The sequence below is a fragment of the Aedes aegypti genome, chromosome 2 (assembly GCF_002204515.2).
Source record: "Aedes aegypti strain LVP_AGWG chromosome 2, AaegL5.0 Primary Assembly, whole genome shotgun sequence".
NCBI lineage: Eukaryota > Metazoa > Arthropoda > Insecta > Diptera > Culicidae > Aedes > Aedes aegypti.
This window is the reverse complement of record NC_035108.1, coordinates 85849115-85873348: the sequence shown is the minus strand read 5'-3', so window position 1 is coordinate 85873348 and position 24234 is coordinate 85849115. Positions and strand designations below refer to the sequence as shown.

The 24234-nt window shown below is 41.4% G+C and overlaps 1 protein-coding gene across 4 annotated transcripts; it reads left to right on the top strand.

Annotated features, from left to right (window-relative positions):
• The first annotated feature begins 7891 nt into the window (after positions 1-7891).
• LOC5571811 lies at positions 7892-23858 on the top strand. Of its 4 annotated transcripts, XM_021841427.1 has the most exons (6): positions 7992-8178; positions 19313-19941; positions 20014-21131; positions 22425-22613; positions 22726-23045; positions 23112-23858. In XM_021841427.1, exons 2-6 carry the CDS (start codon positions 19320-19322, stop codon positions 23710-23712), a joined length of 2850 nt encoding a protein of 949 aa, XP_021697119.1. In that variant the 5' UTR covers positions 7992-8178; positions 19313-19319; the 3' UTR covers positions 23713-23858. The 4 variants fall into 4 exon arrangements, with proteins under 4 accessions (XP_021697116.1, XP_021697119.1, XP_021697117.1 ...); XM_021841424.1 differs by having other exon boundaries at positions 7892-8178; positions 19313-21131; positions 21546-22613; XM_021841425.1 differs by having other exon boundaries at positions 19313-21131.
• The last annotated feature ends 376 nt before the right edge of the window (positions 23859-24234 follow it).

The window sequence follows — 24234 nt, the reverse complement described above, 5'->3', positions numbered from 1 at the left end:
CAAATAATTATTACCTTTCTACCATAAAAATATCAAGTAATTTGAACAGTCCCTTGTAATCTTAGATCAAAAATTTTCTTTGGGTGGACATGAAAAACTGTAATTTTGTTCAGCCAGAGCGAACCATAAACCAACGCACGTCATCAGAGGAAATTAATTTTTCAGATATTAAGCTATATTTTTTCAACTTTCTTCTATATTTTTACAATTTATCCATTCCAAGCAACTCATAGAAATAGAGGCCAGTGAAATTGGGCAGCAACTGATTAATTAAAATTAAATATTGCTCCGGTGGCGTTGATCTATTTTCTTTCAAATTTTATCCAGCCACACCGCACTAAGTACTGTTTATCTGAAAATCACATTTAGACATGAAGTAAAGGCATTTACATGCAGTAAATACTTGCATTAGCTTGTTATATAATATGTTTATCAAACCACACAGAAGCCGTAATAAAAAAACGAATTAATTTAATCTGATACTGTGTGAACAACTCAGGTGGACTTGGTGCGCTTTAGTTGTTCAGAAAATGGCACTATCGCCATCAAACCCCGTCAGAAAAACTGCACATTACTTGATTCAAGTTTATCACCATTCCTTCAAGAAGTGAAGATGACCTAGTGGTAACACACTAGATTACCACTCAGAAGGCAAGAGTTCGAATCCTGATGAAACTTTTTTTCTGATGTTCTATCCGATGGTGATGGAAATCAAACAACTTTTAGATTCTGTGATTATTTTTATATTGCAGGAAAACATCAGCAGGTCAATGTACATCTGAAAAGATGGTGATTCCTGGTGAACACTTCAAGCATTGAACTGTGAACTTGATCAGCAAAGGTGCACCAAATGGGAGCAACTTGGTGCGCTTTGGCAGAACGAATTCATGGTTTTCTTCGATCATAAGGATCTATGTATGAACACGTGAGAACCTTGATTCAATACATACGAACCCTTCCCATAAACACTTGTGACATGGATTCCAACATGCACGGTGATGGCAAACATCATTTGTCTCCAATTTTACTTGTGTTGTTGAAAACTGTGAAACACATCCAACCATACCGAACCAAGAACTATATTTTTCAATTTTTGTTCAGCCAGAGTGAACTGAGTGCTTCATATTGTTTAATGAAATCCAATTACATCGTTAATTTTTGATGATTTACTAGTATATTTAATCTCGGTGTACTTATTAAACACTGTTAATCGCATGTGAGCGATAAAAAAAATTGAAATTATCATCCGCGATAAACTAGTACATGAAAAAACTTTAAAGTAAAATATCTCGGAATAAAGATTTTGGCACTTGGTGCGGTTTAGCAGAACCCCGACCAAGTTCAAGTGAAAAGTTATTGAATACAACTTCAAAGGGCTAATGGATGTATGTATAATGTCTAGATTTATTACATCGAGTGTACATTAAAACGAGATTTGACTGAATATATATCTTCCATATCGCTGTCTGCCAATTTTGCAAAACATTGACCATGAACTAGTATTAACGTATCAAAGGGTTGCGGATGATTTGCAATATAATCGCACTTGAAGAACATTAAAACATATAAGGTTTTCAAAGCGTTTGGAAGCAAATTAATTGAGTTGGAAAGATTGAACTCGAAGAACATAGTCCCTGTGCCAAATATTGATGTTGTTCTTAGCTATCAGTAGTGAGTCTGTCAGAAACCAGAAAAAAGTATTTATATGATCGGGAGAAGTACACATCGGGTGGTTGCGCGATACCAGATTGCCAGAATCTATCTCTTGATGAATTTAACGTTTTTAAGAACTTTCGATTTATAATGGACATTATCTTTATTAGAGGTTCAAGAACCGATCAATATAAGAACTTTTTATCTTCCATTAAAATGCAATCACAGAACCTCATCCAGAAATACCATCAAATCTTGCTTTGACACGTTTGCTGAGGAAACGTACGTTGACCAACTGCTGCCCTTATTCTGGCAACGGTGATTATTTGTTAGCCACTGAAGTATAGTAATCAAATCAACATCCACTCTACTGTAATATATTCTTTCAGCAATTGCCTTGATTTGGTGAAAAATTATTAATTCTTCTTTTTATAATATTTTTATATAAAATAAATCCATATTGTTTGATATATACACATTCTACGGAGCTGTCCATAAATCACGTGGTCATTTTTTCCGATCTTCAGACCCCTTTGTCCTCTTGTGGTCTACTAACTTACTTATTTGGTTTTACATCAATTATCTTGATAAAGCCTCGCCAACATTAATTCGCCAATTCACTCGGTTCATGGCCGCTTCTCTCCATCCTCGACTGTGACCCACGCTCTCCAGGTCCTGGTGCACCTGGTCAATCCACCTAGCTCGCTGCGCCCCACGCCTTCTTGTTCCGACCGGATCCGTAGCGAACACCATCTTCACAGGGTTGTTGTCCGGCATTCTTGCAACATGCCCTGCCCAGAATATCCTTCCAGCTTTAGCTACCTTCACGATACTGGGTTCGCCGTAGAGTTGAGCGAGCTCGTGGTTCATCCTTCGCCGCCACACGCCGTTCTCCTGTACGCCGCCGAAGATCGTCCTTAGCACTCGGCGTTCGAAAACCCCAAGAGCTTGCAAGTCCTCCTTGAGCATAGTCCAAACGTCATGCCCATAGAGGACTACTGGTCTTATGAGCGTTTTGTGCATCGTACATTTGGTGCGGGGGTGAATCATTCTTGACCGCAGTTTCTTCTGGAGCCCATAGTAGGCACGACTTCCGCTGATGATGCGCCTTCGTATTTCCCGACTAACATTGTTGTCAGCCGTCAATAAGGATCCGAGGTAGACGAACTCGTCCACCACCTCGAAGATATCTCCGTCTATCGTAACACTGCTTCCTAGACGAGTCCTGTCGCGCTCAGTTCCGCCAACCAGCATGTACTTTGTTTTCGACGCATTCACCATTAGCCCGACTCTTGTTGCTTCGCGTTTTAGGCGGGTGTTTCAAATTTTCTCCCAATAATATCCATGTCGTCCGCGAAGCAAACAAATTGTCCGAATCTCGTGAAAATCGTGCCTCGACTGTTAAGTCCGGCTTTCCACATAACACCTTCAAGCGCAATATTGAACAACAGGCACGAAAGTCCATCGCCCTGTCGTAGTCCCCGCCGAGAGTCGAACGAACTGGAGTATTCGCCCGAGATCTTCACGCAGTTTTGCACACCGTCCACCGTTGCTCTGATCAATCTTGTGAGCTTCCCGGGAAAGCTGTTCTCGTCCATGATTTTCCATAACTCTACGTGGTCGAACTATCGTATGCCGCCTTGAAAACGATGAACAATTGGTGCGTAGGGACCTGGAACTCACGGCATTCCTGGAGGATTTGCCGCACGGAAAAGATCTCGTCCGTTGGCGAGCGGCCGTCGATGAAACCTGCTTGATAACTTCCCACGAACTCGTTTGCTATAGGCGATAGACGACGGAAGAGAATCTGGGATAGCACTTTGTAGGCGGCGTTTAGGATGGTGATTGCACTATAATTTTCACACTCCAGTTTGTCCCCCTTTTTGTGGATAGGGCATATAACGCCTTGCTTCCACTCCTACGGTAGTTGTTCCGTTTCCCAGATTCTGACTATCAGCCGATGCAGACAAGCGGCCAACCTGTCCGGGCCCATCTTGATGAGTTCGGCTCCGATACCATCCTTGCCAGCGGCCTTGTTGTTCTTGAGCTGTTGAATGGCATCCTTAACTTCCCCCATCTTGGGAGCTGGTTGGTTTCCGCTGTCCACTGTGCTGACGTAGCCATCGCCTTCGCTGTCCTGACCTTCTGTGCCTGTGTTCTCTGCGCCATTCAGGTGTTCATCGTAGTGCTGCTTCCACCTTTCGATCACCTCGCGTCCGTCCGTCAAGATGCTCCCATCCTTATCCCGGCACATCGCAGCTCGCGGCACGAAGCCATTGCGGGATGTGTTGAGCTTCTGATAGAACTTCCGCGTTTCTTGAGAACGGTACAGCAACTCCATCTCTTGGAATTCCACCTCTTCCAGGCGGCGCTTTTTGTCCCGGAATAGGCGGGTTTGCTGTTTTCGCTTCAGTCTGTATCGTTCCACGTTTTGCCGCGTATCATGCTGCAGCATTGCAGCCAGCGCTGCATTCTTCTCCTCTAAAACCTCCTGGCACTCCTCACCGAACCAATCGTTTCTTGAGCTCCGTTCCACATATCCGACTATGCTCTCGGCAGCGTCGTTAATGGCTGCTTTGACTGTCCTCCAGCAGTCCTCAAGAGGGGCACTATCGAGCTCACCCTCATGCGGCAACGCTGCTTCAAGATGCTGCGCGTACGCATTGGCAACATCCGGTTGTTTCAGTCGCGCTAGATTGTACCGGGGCGGGTGTCGGTACCGTACATCATTGATGACGGATAGTTTTGGGCGCAGTTTCACCATCACCAGGTCGTGGTCGGAGTCAATGTTAGCGCCACGATAGGTTCTGACGTCGGTTATGTCTGAGAAGTGCCGTCCATCGATCAAGACACAAATCGACCACGATTTGTGATTCTGTCTGCTGAGGTGATCTCTAGGTGTATCGATACGGGAGGCTGTGCTGGAAATATGTGCTACAAATGGCCATATTCTTGGAGGCGGCAAAATCTATCAGTCGTAGGCCGTTCACGTTCTTCAGCTGGCGGGTCGGTCGGAACTTCTCCTCCTGGCCAACCTGAGCGTTCAAATCTCCTATGATGAACTTGACGTCGTGGCTTGGGCAACGGTCGTACTCGCGTTCGAGCTGTGCGTAAAATGCGTCCTTGTCATCATCAGTGCTTCCGGAGTGTGGGCTATGCACGTTCATTGTGCTGAAGATAAAGAATCGGCCTTTGATTCTTAACTTGCACATTCGTTCATTGATCGGCCACCACCCGATCACGCGCCTTTGCATATCACCCATCACTATGAAAGCTGTTCCCAGCTCGCGTGTGTTGCCGCAGCCCTGGTAGATGGTATGATTACCTCTAAACGTTCGCACCATCGAACCTGTCCAGCACACCTCCTGAAGCGCTACGATGCCGAAACCGCGGATCTTCAGTACATCGGAGAGTATGCGAGTACTTCCAATGAAGTTGAGAGATTTGCAGTTCCACGTACCGAGTTTCCAATCGCTAGTCCATTTTCGTCGCTGTGGTCTTTGCCGATTGTTCTGGTCCGTATTCTCTCGTTGACGTTCCTGTTGCAAAAGCAACCCCCCCCCTTCCCTGTCAGCATATGACCAATGTTCCAACCGGGGGTTGGTTACCCGATCTTCCCCAAGGTTACTCGTACCCCGGCCAGTACTACGAAGACGTAGGAATAGGAGTTGCTGGGCAAGAGGCTAAGGACCGCACAAAGGGGTCTGTTTTATTCATGCAAGTACGCGAGGTACCAATGGTACGCCATGCCCAGCCATTTACCGCTGGTGAAGCATACATGTGAAAGGTTATAACATGGAAGACTTTTGTCACTTGACATGTAGTAGAGGTGAACTCCCATGAATTTAGACTGTGTATGCAGGTTGTGCATTTCTTCGAAGTTTTCGTTGCTCACTCCACACCTCCCGGCCTCACCGTGGAAATGAAAGAAAGGCTGTCATCGTTACGATTTATCTTCAGATTAAATCGATTCGACACAACATCCACCTTCCGAAATGCCATCCTCGGTCATGATCTTCCACGCAACTACCGTCAACGAATACCGCCAGGCGTGGGACAAGAAACTTCCACAGTAGGATCAAATGGTCCAAAATGCCACTTTAAGAATTTGTGTCGTTTTCTCCTTATGAGATCCACATTTTAACGTTGAATGGCGTTCCTAATAGTAACTTTACAATATTTGCTAGCATCCATTATGAAAACATTTCCCAAATTTGAGTATTTTTACGGGTTTAAATCTTGTAGAAAAGTTGGTTGAAAATTGGGGGTGATTCAAAATGACCAAATGGATGGGGTAGAATGCCATTTAGTATGGAGAACTAGTTGTTAGCAACCAAGTTTCTCCATGAGTTTGCTCCGTGGTATGGAAACGCTTATTCCTTCATGAAATCATAGGAAGACCTTAATATTTAGGCAAAAAAGTGAAAAATGTTGAATTTCACCGGAAAATAAAGGAAAAATCTATGGGTTTATGCCCAAGGGTTGTGGCGGCAACTCTTGGGTAAACATATGTTAACATCGTTTGGCAAAGAATACAAATTGAAACGTTCAAGGAATGATTTAATGAGGTGAGCCATTTTACCCCATCAGTGCGTCTTGGACCATGTTTCCCTACATCCAGCAACATCTCCAGCGCGGGTTAATAGAACGTGCGAGGACCTTCCAGTTGCCGGCGCACACAACGAGTAAAAAGAAGAGCCTGCTGATATACGGAATCTCACACTGGAACAGATTACCCATCGAAATTAAGACCAGACCTACATTAGCGACATTCAAACTAGCGCTAAGAATCCAGGACTAGATTCAACGATAATCAGTTCATTAACAAATTACATTGGTTGTAATTAGATTAGCTTACCTATGTAAATACTTTCAAACATTGTTTACTTTCCTTGTCCCGATTTATAGTTTTATAACTAACAGAATACCGTACGCTTAATGATTTACAATTACAATTACAATTACAATTTAATAAATATTCTTAGCGAGAGCTCTCAAAACCGATTCTGTAGTGGTAAACCTCATGCCAGAACCTCAAGGATTCGTCGTTTAAAGGACATACTTAAATCATTCCGAACAGCGGAAATTTCAAAGATTAAAACAAATATTTCAATGATTTCTAATATGGAGGACTTAAATTTACAAGAATTGATCATCATGTGCCGCAGGATGGCCCATTGAGATCAAACTTAAAAAATCTTAAGTTACACCCCAAGAAGCTACTGTGAAAATTTCAGCGGAATCCATCAGCTCTAAAGGGGGCTGAACAAGCTTGAAGTCCATTAGTTACATCAGACAATTTTGGAGAATAAAAATGAATTATAATACACCTATGGAAGACCGCCATCCTCCCATTAAACCTTACGTGATTGTGAGTGAAAACAATTCCAATTACATTCTCGATCATAATATATGTGATAACTGCTTCGACTCACAAAATTTGAACGGAATCGGAGCACTTTCCAAAAATATGACATAATTTTAGAGCAGCTGCCCATTTCAACTCGGGTCACAACCGAAGTTTCCCTAAGTATAACTTTTTTGTTTCTTAACGAAAACACTTCTTGCAGTCTCTTCAATATAGATAGGAAGATATTCAAATCAATAATCAAATAAATTCATCGACTACAGTCGAAAATGTTATTGGATTTTTTTCCCATATATATAACATACATTCTCCAAGCTCGTTTAGCACTCCTCCTCAGGGGTTGATGGATTCCACAAAAGTTTTCGCAGTAGCTTTTGGGGATCTAAATGAACTAATTTGATGGGGGAGAGGGGTTTGTTACTTAAGATTTCTTCGGTTTGGGTTTTCTCATGTAAACATGGTAAGGTAATGGCAGGAATTTTGAAATGTTAATTGAAAATTCACTGTTCAAAGTTCAGTGTTCGTAATATGAGTCATTTTACAAATTTAAAACAAAACGGTAACTCAAAATATTGTCCAATATTTTTATTCAATTTCATTCTAGGGATATAGAATAGCAAAATATATAACTTCCATCTGACGTTAAAATTTTAAAGTTTCATTGTCTCAGTTAATGCATCAGCGAACTATTTCATTTTCTTTGCTCCCCACGACAAACAACATACAAACCCCTACCCACCGCTGATCGCATGCATGCAAGTCTCGCTCTCTGTCTCTCCGCATTTGGGCTCGAAGAAGTATGCACGAGACTCCGGTTAAAATTCGTATACTCCTGGGGCCGCCGCCCGGGGACGATCTCAGCCTGCAAGAAGAGCGCGCGTGTGTTTTTCCGAGCCTAGACCCGCCAACCCAAGAGGGTAGATCGATCTCTGCACTGAAGGCGGTGGAATTCTATAAAATAGTCAGTTGGGCGAAATTGAACAGCAGTACCGAGTTAGATGTGCATCGAGCAGCACTACATTTAAAAGAACGAAGAATCGGAGTTTTGAGTGTGTCGAACAAAACTTGTGAATCTCCGAAGTGAAGTTGGTGCTGGTTGCAGTTTTTTTACGTAACAACTGTTAAACGACCAAAAATCGAGTGCTTCGTTCGCAAAGGTTAGTCAACGCCGTAAGGACTCAAATGGACGATGGGGGGAAAGAAGTGTGAAGGAACTCTGGGGTGAATGTGTGTTCAAGGATTACTCATCGACCGTAAGCGACGGAGTGCAGTGCAGTGATGAAGTGCGCACATTCTCCGAATCTAGGACATCGCTCTCGATGATCGCATCGATTGCGTAACGTGTGGCTTATTTGCGGCGAGACAGTTTTGTCCTCCCACATTGGGCCCAACCAGAAGAGAGTATTGGTCTAGTTTGGTGAGATGGTGCTTCGAGAGTGCTGTGTTATATCATAAGATCCACAAGACAAGACTGCTTGGGAAGGGCACCGAGTTGCATCTACTACCAAGGGAAAACTCTCACGATTAACAATCGGAATAAATTTCGAGCACCACTGAGGGTTTATGGTGCTATTGTTTGGAAACCCAGGGACGGAAGTGGGATAGTTATGTTTCTCGTTCGTTTGGTGATTTGCGTTTACTCAAAGGTTTAGCATCTCCGTGCAGTGGGTGATGTCTATTCCGGAGTAGCAGGTGCTTTGTTCGATGGCTTGTTAAGATTGAGTGATGTCTACAATTTGATGTTAGTGTCTGAAAAAGTAACTAGCCCTAGTGAATGAAAGTGAAAGGACGTGTTGCAATGTATTTCCAAATGATTTTTATAAACCTCTTGGACAGTACAAAGGTTTTTAACTTGTTTGTGGATATCATTTGAAAACATAATGTTACAACTTTTTTGACACATGACATAACACTTAGAAGAATCATATCATTGTATGTAATTCTTACTTTCTTTAAGTTAGAGTTTGTGTAGAAACTTAGCCAATGAATGTAAATTAAATCAATTCAAGAACATTTTGCCCTTTTACGATTTAAAATCCTTTTTAAGTTTATCTCGGTGCACTAAAAATCTATGTACTACTGATAGCTTGCATTCAGTAGGTTCGTCGCTTAATGTCGTTGGATTTCTTTGAATGGTACTAGTGAGCCCTTAGATGGAGTCCCTAGTAAGATCCTTGGCAGATTTTTTTTTTCAGTAGATCCCTCGGGAGACTTTCAGTAAAGTCCTTGTGCGATCTTTGTCGATTCCCAGCTAGATCTTGGCCAGTTCATTGTAAGATTATATGTGGTTTTTGATAAGAATCTTCATCACCTCAGTAAACATTTCAAGTCGCCTAGAAATCTATTAGAGCGTGAACAAGATCTTTGACGTAAGATTTACAAGACGGATGAAGTATTTCAATGAAGATCCTTGAAGGGTGATAGTAGATATTCCGTTTACAATCCAGATGTAATCTATGAAAAAATCTACAGAAGATTACTTGTTGGATTCCTGACTTAACGCTTGTCCTGTTCCAAGAAAAATCGGAACACGTATGGAATTTTTGGCGAAATTTTCAGTTGGTTTCAAACGAAACTCTTGAGATTCTTGAGATTATTGGATAATTCAATGCAGAGCTTTTTGGGGCTTTCAATCCAAAGTTCTAAACCTAAAATGTCCTGCACAGAGCAGGGTTTCCCAAACGATGGTCCACAAACCCCTAGGAGCGACTTCTCAAGCAGTCTGCAAAGTCGTTGTAAACAAATGCCGTTTACTTTGACTGATGAATAAATGTGAGAAGATGTTAAATTGTCTTTTTCGTAAGATATCTTTTTTTTTTCGAAAAAGGTGACTTTTTGTATTTTCAGAAGCTTTGATCTTCTCGTAATAAATGGTTTTCTAAATCTTATTGGGCCCAACGTTGGCATCAATACGTGTGGCATATAAACGCATCATGCTGCGGAATTTTAGAAGATTTGGTCAATAAACACCCTTCATGACGAAGAGAACCAAAAGGCCAAAAATACTTACAACATTTTTCCAAATACTTACAACATTTTTCCAAATACTTACAACATTTTTCCAAAAACTAATATTTTTCGATGCGGAAAAATTATTTTTTGATGGTTTTGAAACGTATTTCATTTTACCATATAAGAGAAACGTAGAGTTTTGTATGAAGACTGCAAACATGTTGAAAAAATCGGTTTAATTTAAATTCAATCGTGCAATTTCTACCAAATTATATCTAAAATAAAAGTTCAAGGTCTATTAAGCATGCTTGCAGGATTAGATCGCAAAACGTTTGATAAATCTTTAAATTTTATATAAACATCAATAAAACCAGTGTAACTTTGGCGACCTGTAGCTAAAAATTTTGACGCTAAGAAAAATTTCTGAGAACAGCATCAGATTCAGCAGGCTCAAATATACTAGAGACACATAATTTGATCCTTGAGACACGTTAACATGTCATTTTTGTTACACTGTGTAATTCATGCAAACAATTCTCTCAGAATCCTACGCAGATTTCTCTCAGAATCCTACTCAGGTTTCTCTCGGAATCCTACACAGTATTTTCTCAGAATCCTACTGAGAATCGATTCTGAGAGAATCTGAAACAGGACACTGAGTGAATATTGAGTAGAATTCTGAGTAAATATTGATGCTCGGAAATCATAACATGTTGTGCATTCGAAATGCTGGTTGACAGCTGGAAACTTTTAAACGACAGTGCTTTTGATATTTTAAGGAGGCTAAGTAATCAGTTTCCTATACTCAAGTAACAAAATAGCACTTAAATTCGCCCTGCATACTAATATTGTGCCATTACAGAGCTGACATGCCCCATATTAGCAGTATAATAGCCTCAAAAGACCAAACAGGGTAAATATCGGGCAAGTGATTACTTGCCCGATATTAGCATATGGAATGCAATAGGGTCCTAAAATGTTTAATGAAATCTTGTTTTCATTTAATAACATGAAAGAGCAAGTTACTGCAACTACTTGAGCAATTTTTCCCGCTCATATAACGGATATATCATATTGAAACTTTAATTTAAAAATTGGATCCATAAATGAACTTTGACACTTGAGATCATGTTTGACGTTCACTTAGTCGACAAAAATACCACAGGGATTTTAGTTTTAACACTGGGGTTCACGCAGAAAATTCTTGCATGATTGACATAACTTTTCCTATAGTTGCTTTAACATGCCTGGATACAATTGTTATAAGCATATTATCGGTGCTTCTAAACTGACAGTATGGTTTGCCCAATCGTTTTTGCTTTTGTTTCTGTCTTTCATCACATGAATATTTCAATAATATTATTGTTGAATCAGCTTTCCGCAAATTATTACCTTGAAACGTTATAAGCTGTACCGCAAAAAATTACTAAATACCAACAAGCGATGTTGGAGTAGATAATAAGTTAATGCGCTCTCACTCTCAAGATAGTGGTTTGAATTCCTGCTCCCATATTTATTTACATTTTGTCGCATTTTTCCGATGTCGATAAAGAAGATTAGTACCGGTTTTGACAACACAACATCAACAATAATACCATTGTCATGATTGTATACTAATATTGAGTCAATAATATCTATGGTTCATTCAATTATTTTGTATAGTTGAACCAATCATACCAAATAGTTAAACCAAGCATAGATATTGTTGAATCAATTTTAATGTATGGTTGACTGAAATCCAATGTAAAATATGATTGATCTACCAGCAAATATGATTGACTGGACAATTCTTTTTTCTCCGTGTTGTTCCTATCTGACATTTCGGAAGGGACACGGAAAACAAAATACACCCAAAATTTGAGTTTAAACCAAAGGTGTGACAAAATCTATAAAAACATAAAAAATGTTTTTTTGTGCTTAAACAAATGAAAAGCATTAAAACATTGAGTAAACATGTGTGTTTGGCCTAAACTTAAGCGTTTGGCACTAAAATTGGGACAGGGCTTTAGGACCCTATTAGAAGACTGATTAACGGCTTATTCAAATGCATATTGTTTACGTGGGTTTTGTTGGATTTGAACAACATTTTTGTTGATTCCTTGTCCGACTCTTGGAAGATGTTTGATCGTCTCGTGGAAAGATTCTTCGTGGAATGAGTGGCCTCCAGATAATCTTATCAGCACTCTTGCAACATCTGGTATTAATTACAGACGTGAAAATTGTGTATGTCTGCCAAGAATATTCGTTGATTCGTGATAAGATGTTCGGAAGGTCCGCGGAATACTTGTAGAACTTCAAAGGGGGTCGCAGCTTCAAAAGGGTTGGGAACCACTGACTCAGAGCATTAAAGGCGTTTGGTAGCACCTTGGGATTTCAAAATCTCCCTTTCCGGATCCAGATACCATCATGACTTGAAGAGCCATAAGGTTTCAGAAGGAGTTCAAAGTTGTTCATGAATAGAGACATCACAGAAAATCTGTTCATGAATTCAATAATAAGAAAATTCGAAATAGTTACAAATCAATCTCCACAAACAAGGCTATGACTTATGATAAAAAAAAACTTGTGGTGATAACTTGCCTACAGAAATGATGCTGTGAAGCACAGTCATGTGAAGCATGGTCTTTTGTGGCACAAATCTCCCAACTGGTGGGAAACGTGCCTTTGGAGCCGGCCTTCTGATACCTGATTACTTATGATAGCATATGGTGTCCCAGATCGTAAAAAAAAAAACAAACGAATCGAAGTTCACCAGTCGTATACTATGGCAAAGCCAAAGGGCCAGTTTTGAAATTACGCCTTTTAGAAGGTTTATGTCGACAAACTCAAAGAAACTCAGAGATATTTAAACGAAATTTCATTTACCGTGGTTATCAGAAAAAAATGCCAACTAAGCTTGGTTCGAAGCTGGGTTGTCTTGTTGTTTGTATCCTTTTGATGGAGTTTTGAATCAAAAGATCGACAAAACTTGAAGTTACCCCTTTTTTTGAGGAGTAATATTTATAAGTACTAACTTTAAATTAATCAATATCATTAATCATTTTCACATATTGTAAATGATAAGCTGCAATCACATGTGATAATAGTTTCCCACAATTTACTTGTTTTTCATAGGCTCAAGTGCTTTAAGGCATTGCGAAGCCAGTTTGATCATGTAACCTAATTAAGTATTATATTACAATATTCTGGGCTATTTGGTTAAATCCAAGTCCTCACGCTTCAATATATTTCACATGAAACTCATCATTGCATGTTGTATAACAATGCGCAAGTATATTTCAAAATATATTCACAGATTTCATGTTATCGATTGTGAGTAGCTACCCGTCATATCCTGTTATTTTTTTCCTAAATGGGTTCGATTGTTTTGGTCGAACTTGGTCACCATTGTTAATTCGGTGTAGTATAAAATCGAAAACAATTCATGACAAGAAAAACAGCAGTTCCAAAAAGAAGAAAATAATGAAAAGTAAAAGCATTCATTCTAAATTTGCTCTATGGAGTTCAACAATTCACTTGCAGTGCTCTTAATTGAATATTAATATGAAAAACTAAAGACTAGTCGTAATAAACAAATCGACGAAGACTTTCAACAGCTTTTTGTTGATGATGACTCGAAATCATGAATCAGATACCTATAATCATGACCGACAAAGTAAGGAAATGCAAGGGCGAGATTCGTACCAAGAGCCTACCGATTGAGCGCCGCGTACTCTACCACACAACCACTTCATCGTATTGAATTGTGAGTTATCGATACGAATGAGTTGAAGCAGAGCGCATTGTGTGTTGTGCGTCTATAAAGAATCATGATTGTGACTCCAGGAACCATGATTTCTCGCAAAATTCATGATCTCGCACTGCCATTGGTAACTGAGTGTGTAGCTCGTTGTTTTAAAGCACGACAAATTAATGGACAAAGATAAAAGCTTTATTCGTTGGTCTATCTCCCAAGAAAGACCTGCTCATCGTCGTAGCATAATTAAATGACGTGTAAAGCTCAGTAATGACAAGCTTTACTCAGAAATAGAAATAATCACCAAATTACTAAAGCTTATGCATTATTGACTATTTTTTATCTTCCTCTCTTCATTTCGTTGGTAGTTCGACTGTAGTTCCTTGTTGATGATAGATTGGCTTTTCAGTCTTGACAAAATTAAAAACTGGTACCATTGAATCAGGTACTTGATTCCGGTGCGCAGCTTTAAGTTCGATTTTCCCACCGGAAAAGCATTCTTAACTGACTGCGGATGTGCGGGCAAAACCGATCCACCAGACAGTTACAGGTTCTACCGAACCACACTGGACGAAAGAACTGTAACAATTGAGTCCCTGAGGAAGGTTCCAAACGGACCGAAACGTTGGACAAAATAACATAATTGTTTTTAATTTTGTCAAAATTTGAAAGCCAATCTATCATCAATCTCTTCATTTATGCTGTGAATTTTTAACACTAACTGTCATTTCGGCTGGGTTCAAGTTCCTTTGCCATATTCAAACTCCCAGTGTTCTCTTGTAGAAGTGAAGAGGACTCCTCGGCTTTCATAAAGTAACTAACACTTCAACATTTCCCTCTCACCCCCATATTGATCTGCATTCGGTGAAGGTTTTCTTCTGAAAGTATAGGGTTCAGCAAAAACCTTCAAATAATTGCACCAAATGGAACTCCACGAATGTATCAAGAGTATTGGAAGTGATTCACAAGTAATTCTCTAATATGAGAAAAATTGGTTATGATATCATGAGTTATCCAACAAGGACCTAATAAACATATGCAATGCATGCACCTCAACACTTTCGAATCCTTCATACTGAATTCTGACTGCTCACAAAGAACAGTACAATCATGGTCAAAACAACTTGTTAAATTTTGTTAATTCAGACTAGAAATTTGAGAGCACGGTACTTCACCTGAGCATTAACTTTCTTCTAACTAGTTTTGTTATTTTCAAATAAAAAAGAGGTAAAATCAATACGTATTTGTTGAAAACTTTTAGGGCTTTTAATGATTATCATCATTTTTCGGTGATAATTTTGCAAACATTTTAAGCAGATTGGTTTGGTTGGTTTACAAAACCACACCGACATTTGAAAATGCTCTATTTAACGAAAGCCGTTAACTCAGAAAATTAATGTTGAAATTCTCAATTGGGCAGCAGCTTATGTAAAATCACATCGAATAATTTAAATGTATTTTGTCAAACCATACCAAGTCCTGAAACAATAACGGCATTTTCGAGTGTTCGGCTAAGTACACAGTTGTGTTTCTCGAGAAGGAACCTTTATAAGCCGCAATTTTTGCTAATTGCACTCTTCTGTTTTCAACCATCACTCAAAGGCAAATTAACCTTTGCGTACCCGTGTAGAGGCAAATTAACCTTGCGTGCGTGCTATTGAGTATTTTCAAATCTTCAATCAGCTCAGGAATACACAGCCAATCTTATTGTGCCCAGGCATTGTCGGGCGGCAAAACTGTTTTGGTGAACTGCGCAAATGGAACCGGTTTACCTTATGCCGATTCCTTCGAAGTATTCGGAGTATGTCCGGTGTGCTTCGGTCTTGAATGGTAATTGATGTCCAGGACATTTATTTTCAAAGTTGTTTCCACAAATCATGAAGTATTATAAGTCGCATCAACAGCGTCGTTGAATTGGAGACTTTCACCAGCCAGGACATTAGGTTGAACTTTCTAATGACTATTTCCACTCATTATTTGACAAATCAAGAAGTTAAATATGTCGTGGGAATACCGCCTTCCTCGGGACTTCCGGAACATATCTGGCATAAGTAAAGGGATTTTCGTGTCCACAGAGGTCACAAACACTTAATTTTGTATGGTTGTATATATCGATAGTGTGTCATATGTAAAATATCGGAAAGAAACAATAAAAAAAATGAAATGATTTACAAAATCGTGTTTCTGCAGGTTCTGACCCCATCGAAATCCGGAATAACTCCGGAACTATAAGGTGAACTGGTTCTGTTTTGCGACCCTTGCAAGTTGAGACAAATCTGGATTGCATGTCATTGATTGAAATCGGTTGAAAAATAACTTTTTAACAGCTGGTTGAAGATTTGAAAATCTTCAAAAACAATGATGGGTACGCAAAGTTTAACTAAATAGAAATCTTTTCGGAAATTTATCATAAGTAATAGGGTTGAATCATTTTCTCTCAATAAACTAAAATTAGAAAAAAAAAATAAGAAATCTTGTTTGAGAATGTGGTTGAAAAAATAAAACTGTAACTTCCAAGTGACCAGGTAACCAACGGAGGATTCTAGGGTTAATAAGGGGTCAAACTGAGAGTAATGGGAGCCATATGCTTCATTATCCATCTCTATCGTTCAAAATAAACCTCAAACTGGTGAAACTAAAAGCTAACAAATTTAGGGAAAATCTTAAAATAGTATTCTTGAATTATATGACTTTTTAAGATAAAACCTTCGACATATTGTCAAAATATTGAAGATTACATGATAACCATCGATTGAAGTGTTTTTCAAAAATCACATCTCACTTGTTTTTAATACCTAATAGATCATTAGCTTCGTCGACTGTGCTACATCAAAAATAAACATCATTCAAACTTAATGCTTTGAAGAATATCAAGTTTTAAGGTTATTTTATACCCTTAGGCGTTAATCTGATAAAAACATATTTTAGTTCAAACCCAAAAATTAACTTCAAATTGCTGTCAATAATTTGTATTTGAGTTTTCTCAACTGAACTAAGAGAACTTTCACGCTAGAGTTACCTTATTTTACTATATTCTTGTCGAAAACTATAGATCTTGTAAATAATTGTCAAAAACACTCCCAGAGAGATTTTCTGGATTCAAAACTGACGCTTAGAAACCCTTTAACGGCATCATTAGTGTTTGTAAGCCTGAGAAATGAAATTTTGTAGGTTAAACATAATTTTTATCTGTGAAAAATCGAATAGAATTACATGGTTAGACAATTCACTTCTTCATGGCTATGTTACAGACGTTATGATTAGTTTAATTTGTCCAATTTGTACATTTGACACGTGTTTGTTCTACACGTGTAAACTTCAAAATCTTACAACAGTAACATTCTTTAGGTTGAAATAGCCTAGAACCTGACAATTTAAATGTGTAACTAAGGTAATATTCAAAGTCATGACGTCAATAATGAGTAGCAAAAACGATGTATTGTAGAGTAATGTGAGGCACACAATTCAACCCAACTGTTTCAACAAGATATCTTTTGAACGAAAAATGTATGATCCAAATTGTAGGGCAAGTTATGTATACCTCTAAAAATTATCTTCGAAGCGAATCACAAGATTTTTTTTTTTTCATTTGATTTGCAATGCGCTATATTAGTAATATCTTGCAAAATCAATTGAAGTCAACCTTATCTTCCACCTTAACGTGTTACATAACTCGTCCAAACCTTGCTAAACAGCCTCAAACTGCCTCAGATAGCTGATCTCAGACTTGTTGACTATACGTTACCCCACCCACAAGGCCAGCAACCTTTTTCGCAGAAACAAACACAAAAAATCACTCTCGGTTTCATTAGCGTCTTATCGACAGCCGCGCAGACCTTCCCTAAACCAACAACGGGCGTCTTGCTGCGTGCTTGTTGCCTTGCCCCACACCACCAAAACGGTGACGCATCTTCCCCTACGCTAAAGAGCGCGCTCGCACCCAAAAGCGGCGATTTTGAAGGTCAATGCGCTCTCCTCACCCGAACGCCGCTTCACTTTCACGCTCTACGCCTCGCACCTTATTCGCACGGACGAAAATAAAAAATCTGCCAACGTAACGTTTGTTTACACTTTTTTTTTTCTTCGTTCGCGTCGGCTGCGGCGATGTGATGCAATTTTCCGTCGCTTGCGACCCCAATAATCGCGCCCACAAGAGGTGTCACTGCATGCTGAATGCACGTCGCCATGGTGACAAACAAAGGAGCCGATGACCACCAGCTCCACCACCACAACCATCTCGGGTGGCCCTATTATATCGTCTTCGTGGCACACTACGATTAGAGCTCGTCACGCTTCGGGGAGTCCTCATTCTATACGAAGCTCCGAGAAGGCGGCGTACATAAATGCATTAATGAGATCTGATTGATCCATGGGGAAACAATCGCCATTGTTTTTTTTTGCCGTCACATGGCGCTGCGGAGAAAAGTTTCCGCTCTTTTGCACCACGAAAGTAAAAGTGAAAGATTGGTTGCGCTGTTGGGCGACTAACGTTGGCACTTTAGTACCTGCTCTTCCTGATTCGCTTGTCGCAGTTTGTTGATTGCAGAACTGTTTTTTCTGCACGCAGTAGGCTATGCCAGAGTGATGCACCGGCAGAAGGAGGGATGCTGGTGACCAGTGAAGTGGAAATAATACGATGGTTCCCGAATAGAAAACTGTAGAAAAACAATAAGATAAACTCGATCAACTGTAACTGGATGATTTGTAACCATTTGTAAACTATTTAATATATGGTAGAAAACACTGACAGCAGAACCATAGAACAAAACGTTGTCAACCATACATCAAATGGTGAATGATTTTTTTTAACTTGATCAATGCATATTTTGAAGTTTCTGCTCTCCTAATAAGAAGAGCCTTAAACGGTGTCAATTATGAAGAAATTCATTCTCCCAAAGTTTGAAATGATTTGTAAGATTTTTGGCTGAGCGCACGCCATTCGGATTGTATATGGAAATTACTATGGAAAAAGAGAACTTTTTGTGCTCAGTCCTCTAACTCATCGTCAAATTTTTTCCAAATCACTCCAAAAAATACCGTTAACTCCGTTAACTTATCTTAAGTAGGAAACCGTAGTGATTGAACCCTTGAAAAGTGTCCCAAATCCTCCGAAACGTCGGGAATAATTAAAACTAGCGTTTTCATTTTTCTAACGGTTGCTTAGCCTGAAACAACATAACCTCATTCAAAGTTCATCCAAGAATCTATTGTGATGAAATATATAGTTTATTTCTATTCGGGTTGCTTCGGTTTGCACTAGGACGGTACAATTTAAAAAAAGACCGAGCCAAGGCGGTTATTATCTCATTTGTATGAGTCGGTCATTCGCGTATGCTTCGCATCTGTTTTGGTTCCACACGAAGATGCGAGTGACCGCGGCGTGGTGCCTTCAATGGATGCCATAATGCCCAAACAGGCGCACTGGGGCTTGGGTTAGGTAATCGGACCTCGTGAAATGGGGGTACACAAACAAGTATGTGAACGTGTTAATTGATCAATAACTGGGTCAGTGTGAGCCGAGTTTGAACCGAGCTGGGGCGTTCGTTGAACTCTGAAGCACAAAGAACTGATCGATCACATTTCTCACATTTTCTCGTTCACAGAAACAATATGAATCTCATAACCACCGCCGCACTGGTGGTATTGATGGCCGTGACGGCCACCAACGCCGACGAATGGAACTGGCTGAACAACGGAGAAACCTTTATGGACGACTTGATCCGCGAGAAACGACAAGACGGCAGCCAAAATGTGACAGAAGTTGGCGATGACGACATTATCAACTATATCCTGGACAGCGGTCGCCAGGGCCGTAGTTTGGAGGGTTTCGATGAGATCTACACCGACCCCTCGGTCATGCAAGCGATCCAGAACTCCGATGACGCTGAAGCACGCAACATCATCAAGGAGAAACTCTGCGCTCTTGGACTCATGCAGTGCGATGGTGAACTTGTCGACGGCAGACGTCCCTACCTGAACCCCCAAAACCTCATCTACGCTCAACCCGTTGCCCTTAAACCAGTTGGCCGTCCAATCGCTACCATCCCTGTCCGTGGCCCACCTGGCCCTCCTCAACAAGGCCCTCAATACTACCAAAAACCACCTCAACAAAAACCTCACCAAGGTCCTTATGGCCCACCTCAACCCATGCCACTCCCTCCTAACCGTCCTCAACAAAAAGTTGGATTTTCCTCTCAACAGCCACCCTATGGCGGTCCCAATTCCTTCCAAGGTAGTTCCTCTTTTGGCGGCCTCTATTCCAGTCAATCCAATTCCTTTTCATCCTATCCCTCAAAACCTTTAGGTCCAATTTACGAAGGCAGTGACATCCCTTACGAATTCGAAAACCCCAACAAACCACCAGGCGTCATTATCGGCGATGGACCAACCGTATTGAAGACTCCACCAGTCGAACAGCACATCCACCACCACTACCATCACATCGAAGGAGGAAAAGGCGAGAAAACCGTCGTCGTTAACAACCCCATCCCATTAGCCCCAGAAATTATCACTGGATCGGCTGTCGGTGGTAGCTCATCTTCCAGCAATAGCCTGTACTCTTCTAGTGCGTACGGAAACTCTGGAAGCTCTAGTCTAGGCGGTTTCAACCCATCTGGTGGCAAGGACTTCGATTATCAAGATCTGAAGGGATCCACCAACAGCAACAACAACTTCGGACAGTTCGGAAACTACGCTTCACAGTCTAAGCCAATCAGCGGTACTTCGAACAACTACTACAGCCAAGCCCCAGCCACATTTGGCAGCTCCTCGAGCAATACCGTTTACGGTTCGTATTCTGTCGATAATGCTGGAAGCGGTAGCAGCAGCAATAACAACTACAACGCATTGAGCAGCGGTAACTATCAGACTAGCCAGGGAGGATTCCACTCGTCCAACCCTAACCTTTACAAAAAAGAACTGAACGTCAAAGGGCCAGCCAACGGATTGAACAGCTACAGCAGCGACTACAGCAAATACAGCCAACAGTACAACGGACAGTACAGCAATACCAACAATAACAACAATGGTCAGTTCAACCAGAACCAGTACTCGATCAACAACGGACAGTACAATGGCAACAGCAATGCTCAATACAGCGGTAACAATGCCTTCAGCAACCGTAACGAGGATTGTGTTTGCGTTCCATACGACCAGTGTCCAGCACAAGATGTCGTTGGCCGTCGTGACGATTTGATCCTTCCGTTGGATCCCCGCAATCTGAAGACCGATATCCAAGCCGACACCGAGCAAGTTGTTATCACCGATGCCAAGGGCGTTATGACCATCGTCCAAGCCCCGAAGAACATAACTGCAGAAGCCCGATCTGCCAACGTTACCGAGCCAGCTAAGAAGATTACCAAGCGAGAAGCGGCCGCTACAGCGAAATCAGACAAGAGCGATGACAAAGCCAACATCGAACCGGTAAGTTTCCGCATTCTTCCTTCACACTTCGAACTAATCACCAATCAAAATTACAAAAACCTAATCCACGTTTCGGCCTGTACTAACATCCACACCTAACCTAAATCACGTTAACCGACTAGCTGAAATAGATTTTACCTGTACAATACTGCTTTGTACGTAACTTCGTTGTAATGTTGACCAAACCGGACACTGAATCTAAACCAAGAACACCTTAAAGATAAAAACTCCTCTAAAACGAACACTAAAACAATACATTCTGACCATAAGCTTTGGCTTCGCTCACAAAAAAAACGTACTGGACTAAGCCCCACGCTGTTGAACAGTTGACGAACTCTTCAACCGTTCAACAGCTTTGCACGCTTACGACCACAACACTGTCTAAAACTGGTTTGTTTACTTGTATTGTTTTAGCGTTTGTTGGGAGGTGGCCACGGTGGTGAAGGAGGAGGTGGAAAGAAAGTTGTTCCTACCTTTGGGGTGTCCTTTGGTCTACCGTATCCTTCGTACCCGTTGAACCCTTATGGGCCGAATCCCGCCGGGAATCCCTACTTTGGTTCTATTGGTGCAAATGGTCTCAATCTCGGGTTGGTCAACGTAAACCCTCTGTTTTCCTTCCAAGTCACGAAGGATGAGTACGGCGATAAGGTCGTGAAACCGCTCGTCAACCTCCACGTGACTCCTACTGAAAATATTGTTCATAAAGTGGGCCATCTGCTGTCCGCTAAAAAGCAAAACATTCTGCACGTTTTCAATCAGCACGATCACGTTCACAACCACTATGGTTATCCTCCACCACCACCTGTCTACCGCCCTCCACATGGACCACCATTCATCCATGGTTCATCGCCTTCCTTCGGTCCAGCTGGTCCAGAGCTTATCTTCACGAAACCTCCAGGACCTGTCTATAACGGTCCTGGGCCTATCCATCACGGTCCTGGACCTCTATATCCTCGTCCCCCTGGCCCTGGACCCATATATCCTGGCCCAATCCGACCTTCAGGTCCTCCATTCATCCCAAGCGGCCCTCCACAACCTCCATTTTATGGACCAAGACCTCCTTTCTACCGGGACGCTGCTTCCTCATCTGACGTAGAATTAGACTACAATCCCAGTGACATCGGTAGAGCTGCAAACATTTCCTTCCCTCAGCAGCAACCCCCGATCGGTAACTTCCAGTACCAATCGGTCTATCCCCAGAACCAACCCGACTCCCTCAATCAGAATAGAGTACACTATGGTAGACAGTATCAAAACTATCAAGATAGTAACGTAAGACTTCCACCTACTCAGAACGTGCCAACACCAGCACCAGGACATTCCGAAGGTAGTAACACCGTTAGCTTCCCACGTAGTCGTCGATCCACCGACGTTCCGGCTCCGGACCAGCTGGAACCCTTGGAACCGCTCAAGGAAATTGACTCACAGGCAGTACCTAGTGAACAGGTTGAAGTACAGGAAAAATCTATTTCAGCAGAGAAGGTAAGCGATTAACAAACCGTGAACACTTCAGGACTCATCAACATCCCTAATAAACATATGTCATTTTCTCAAACTACGTTCAAACTTGCCAATCCTCTCATCATATTCACAGCGTCAGGCATACTTTGGAGCTCGTCCCCAACAGCAGCAACAGCAACAGTGCCCAGCTCGCAGCGTTTGCTGTCGTCGTCCAGCTTACCGTCCTCCGCAACAACCTTCCCATGCCAATCTGGGCAAGTGTGGTCTTCGCAACGCCCAAGGCATCAATGGTCGCATCAAGAATCCAGTCTACGTCGATGGGGACAGTGAATTCGGTGAATACCCATGGCAGGTCGCCATCCTGAAGAAGGATCCCAAGGAATCGGTTTACGTCTGTGGAGGTACTTTGATCGACAATCAGTACATCATCACCGCTGCTCATTGTGTTAAAACGTAGGTTCCCTTATTATCATCAGGCCATTCCATCAAATTCATTTTATCTTTTTCTCCCAACCCTAGTTACAACGGCTTCGATCTCCGCGTTCGTCTGGGCGAATGGGACGTAAACCACGATGTTGAATTCTATCCGTACATCGAACGGGATGTTATCTCCGTGCAGGTTCACCCCGAGTACTACGCCGGTACCCTCGACAACGATTTGGCCATCCTGAAGATGGACCGTCCGGTTGACTTTACCGGAACTCCACACATCTCGCCAGCTTGTCTACCCGATAAGTTCACCGATTTCTCCGGACAGCGCTGCTGGACAACCGGTTGGGGTAAGGATGCCTTCGGCGATTACGGCAAGTACCAGAACATCCTCAAGGAAGTCGATGTGCCAATCGTGAACCACCACCAGTGCCAGAACCAACTCCGTCAGACTCGTCTTGGATATAGCTACAACTTGAACCCGGGTTTCATTTGTGCCGGCGGAGAGGAAGGTAAGGATGCGTGCAAGGGTGACGGAGGTGGCCCATTGGTTTGCGAACGCAATGGAAGCTGGCAAGTTGTTGGTATCGTGTCCTGGGGTATCGGTTGCGGAAAGGCTAACGTGCCTGGAGTCTACGTGAAGGTCGCTCACTACCTGGACTGGATCAACCAGGTCCGCGCACGGTTCTAGACCCAACAAGAGACCGATCCCAGAGCATGTTAGAGGATTTAGTATTTATTGACGACTCATATTTATTGCGTAAGATGAAAGCAAGCGAGAACTTAACCAGTGATACTCGAAACGGATGTATATGATGATAAACGATGATTTTTTTTTCTGTAGATAGGAATACAAACGAAGAAGCCTTCAGCAACGTCAGCAGTGACTCGAGTCACTGCTCGAAGCAACGATTGCTGGAGTTAAAGTGTACGATGCTATGTAAAAGCATTTCTCCTTAGATGACCCAACTTTTTGTATGTAGTTTCCGTAGATTTGTAAAATTAGGAATCTAAGCGACGAATAAATTATTTTATTTATTCAAGTATTAAAATCAACTGGCTATTTATTTCCTATCCATAACTATCCACAACTATAAGGATTTAGCTACTGCACATGTCGACCAGTTACCAGTTGGCTGTTTGTAAGGAAGAACTACAGGAAACTACAAAATTGCATGGTACCTATCGCATTGCTTACCTCTTTATCATTGAT

What these genes read in the sequence shown, in the direction of transcription:
- LOC5571811 (XM_021841424.1), top strand. Translation starts at nt 19,320, where the DNA reads ATGAATCTCATAACCACCGCCGCACTGGTGGTATTGATGGCCGTGACG. An exon ending in ACAAAGCCAACATCGAACCG is followed by an intron (nt 21,132 to 21,545) that starts GTAAGTTTCCGC and finishes GTATTGTTTTAG; the next exon opens with CGTTTGTTGGGAGGTGGCCA. An exon ending in AATCTATTTCAGCAGAGAAG is followed by an intron (nt 22,614 to 22,725) that starts GTAAGCGATTAA and finishes TCATATTCACAG; the next exon opens with CGTCAGGCATACTTTGGAGC.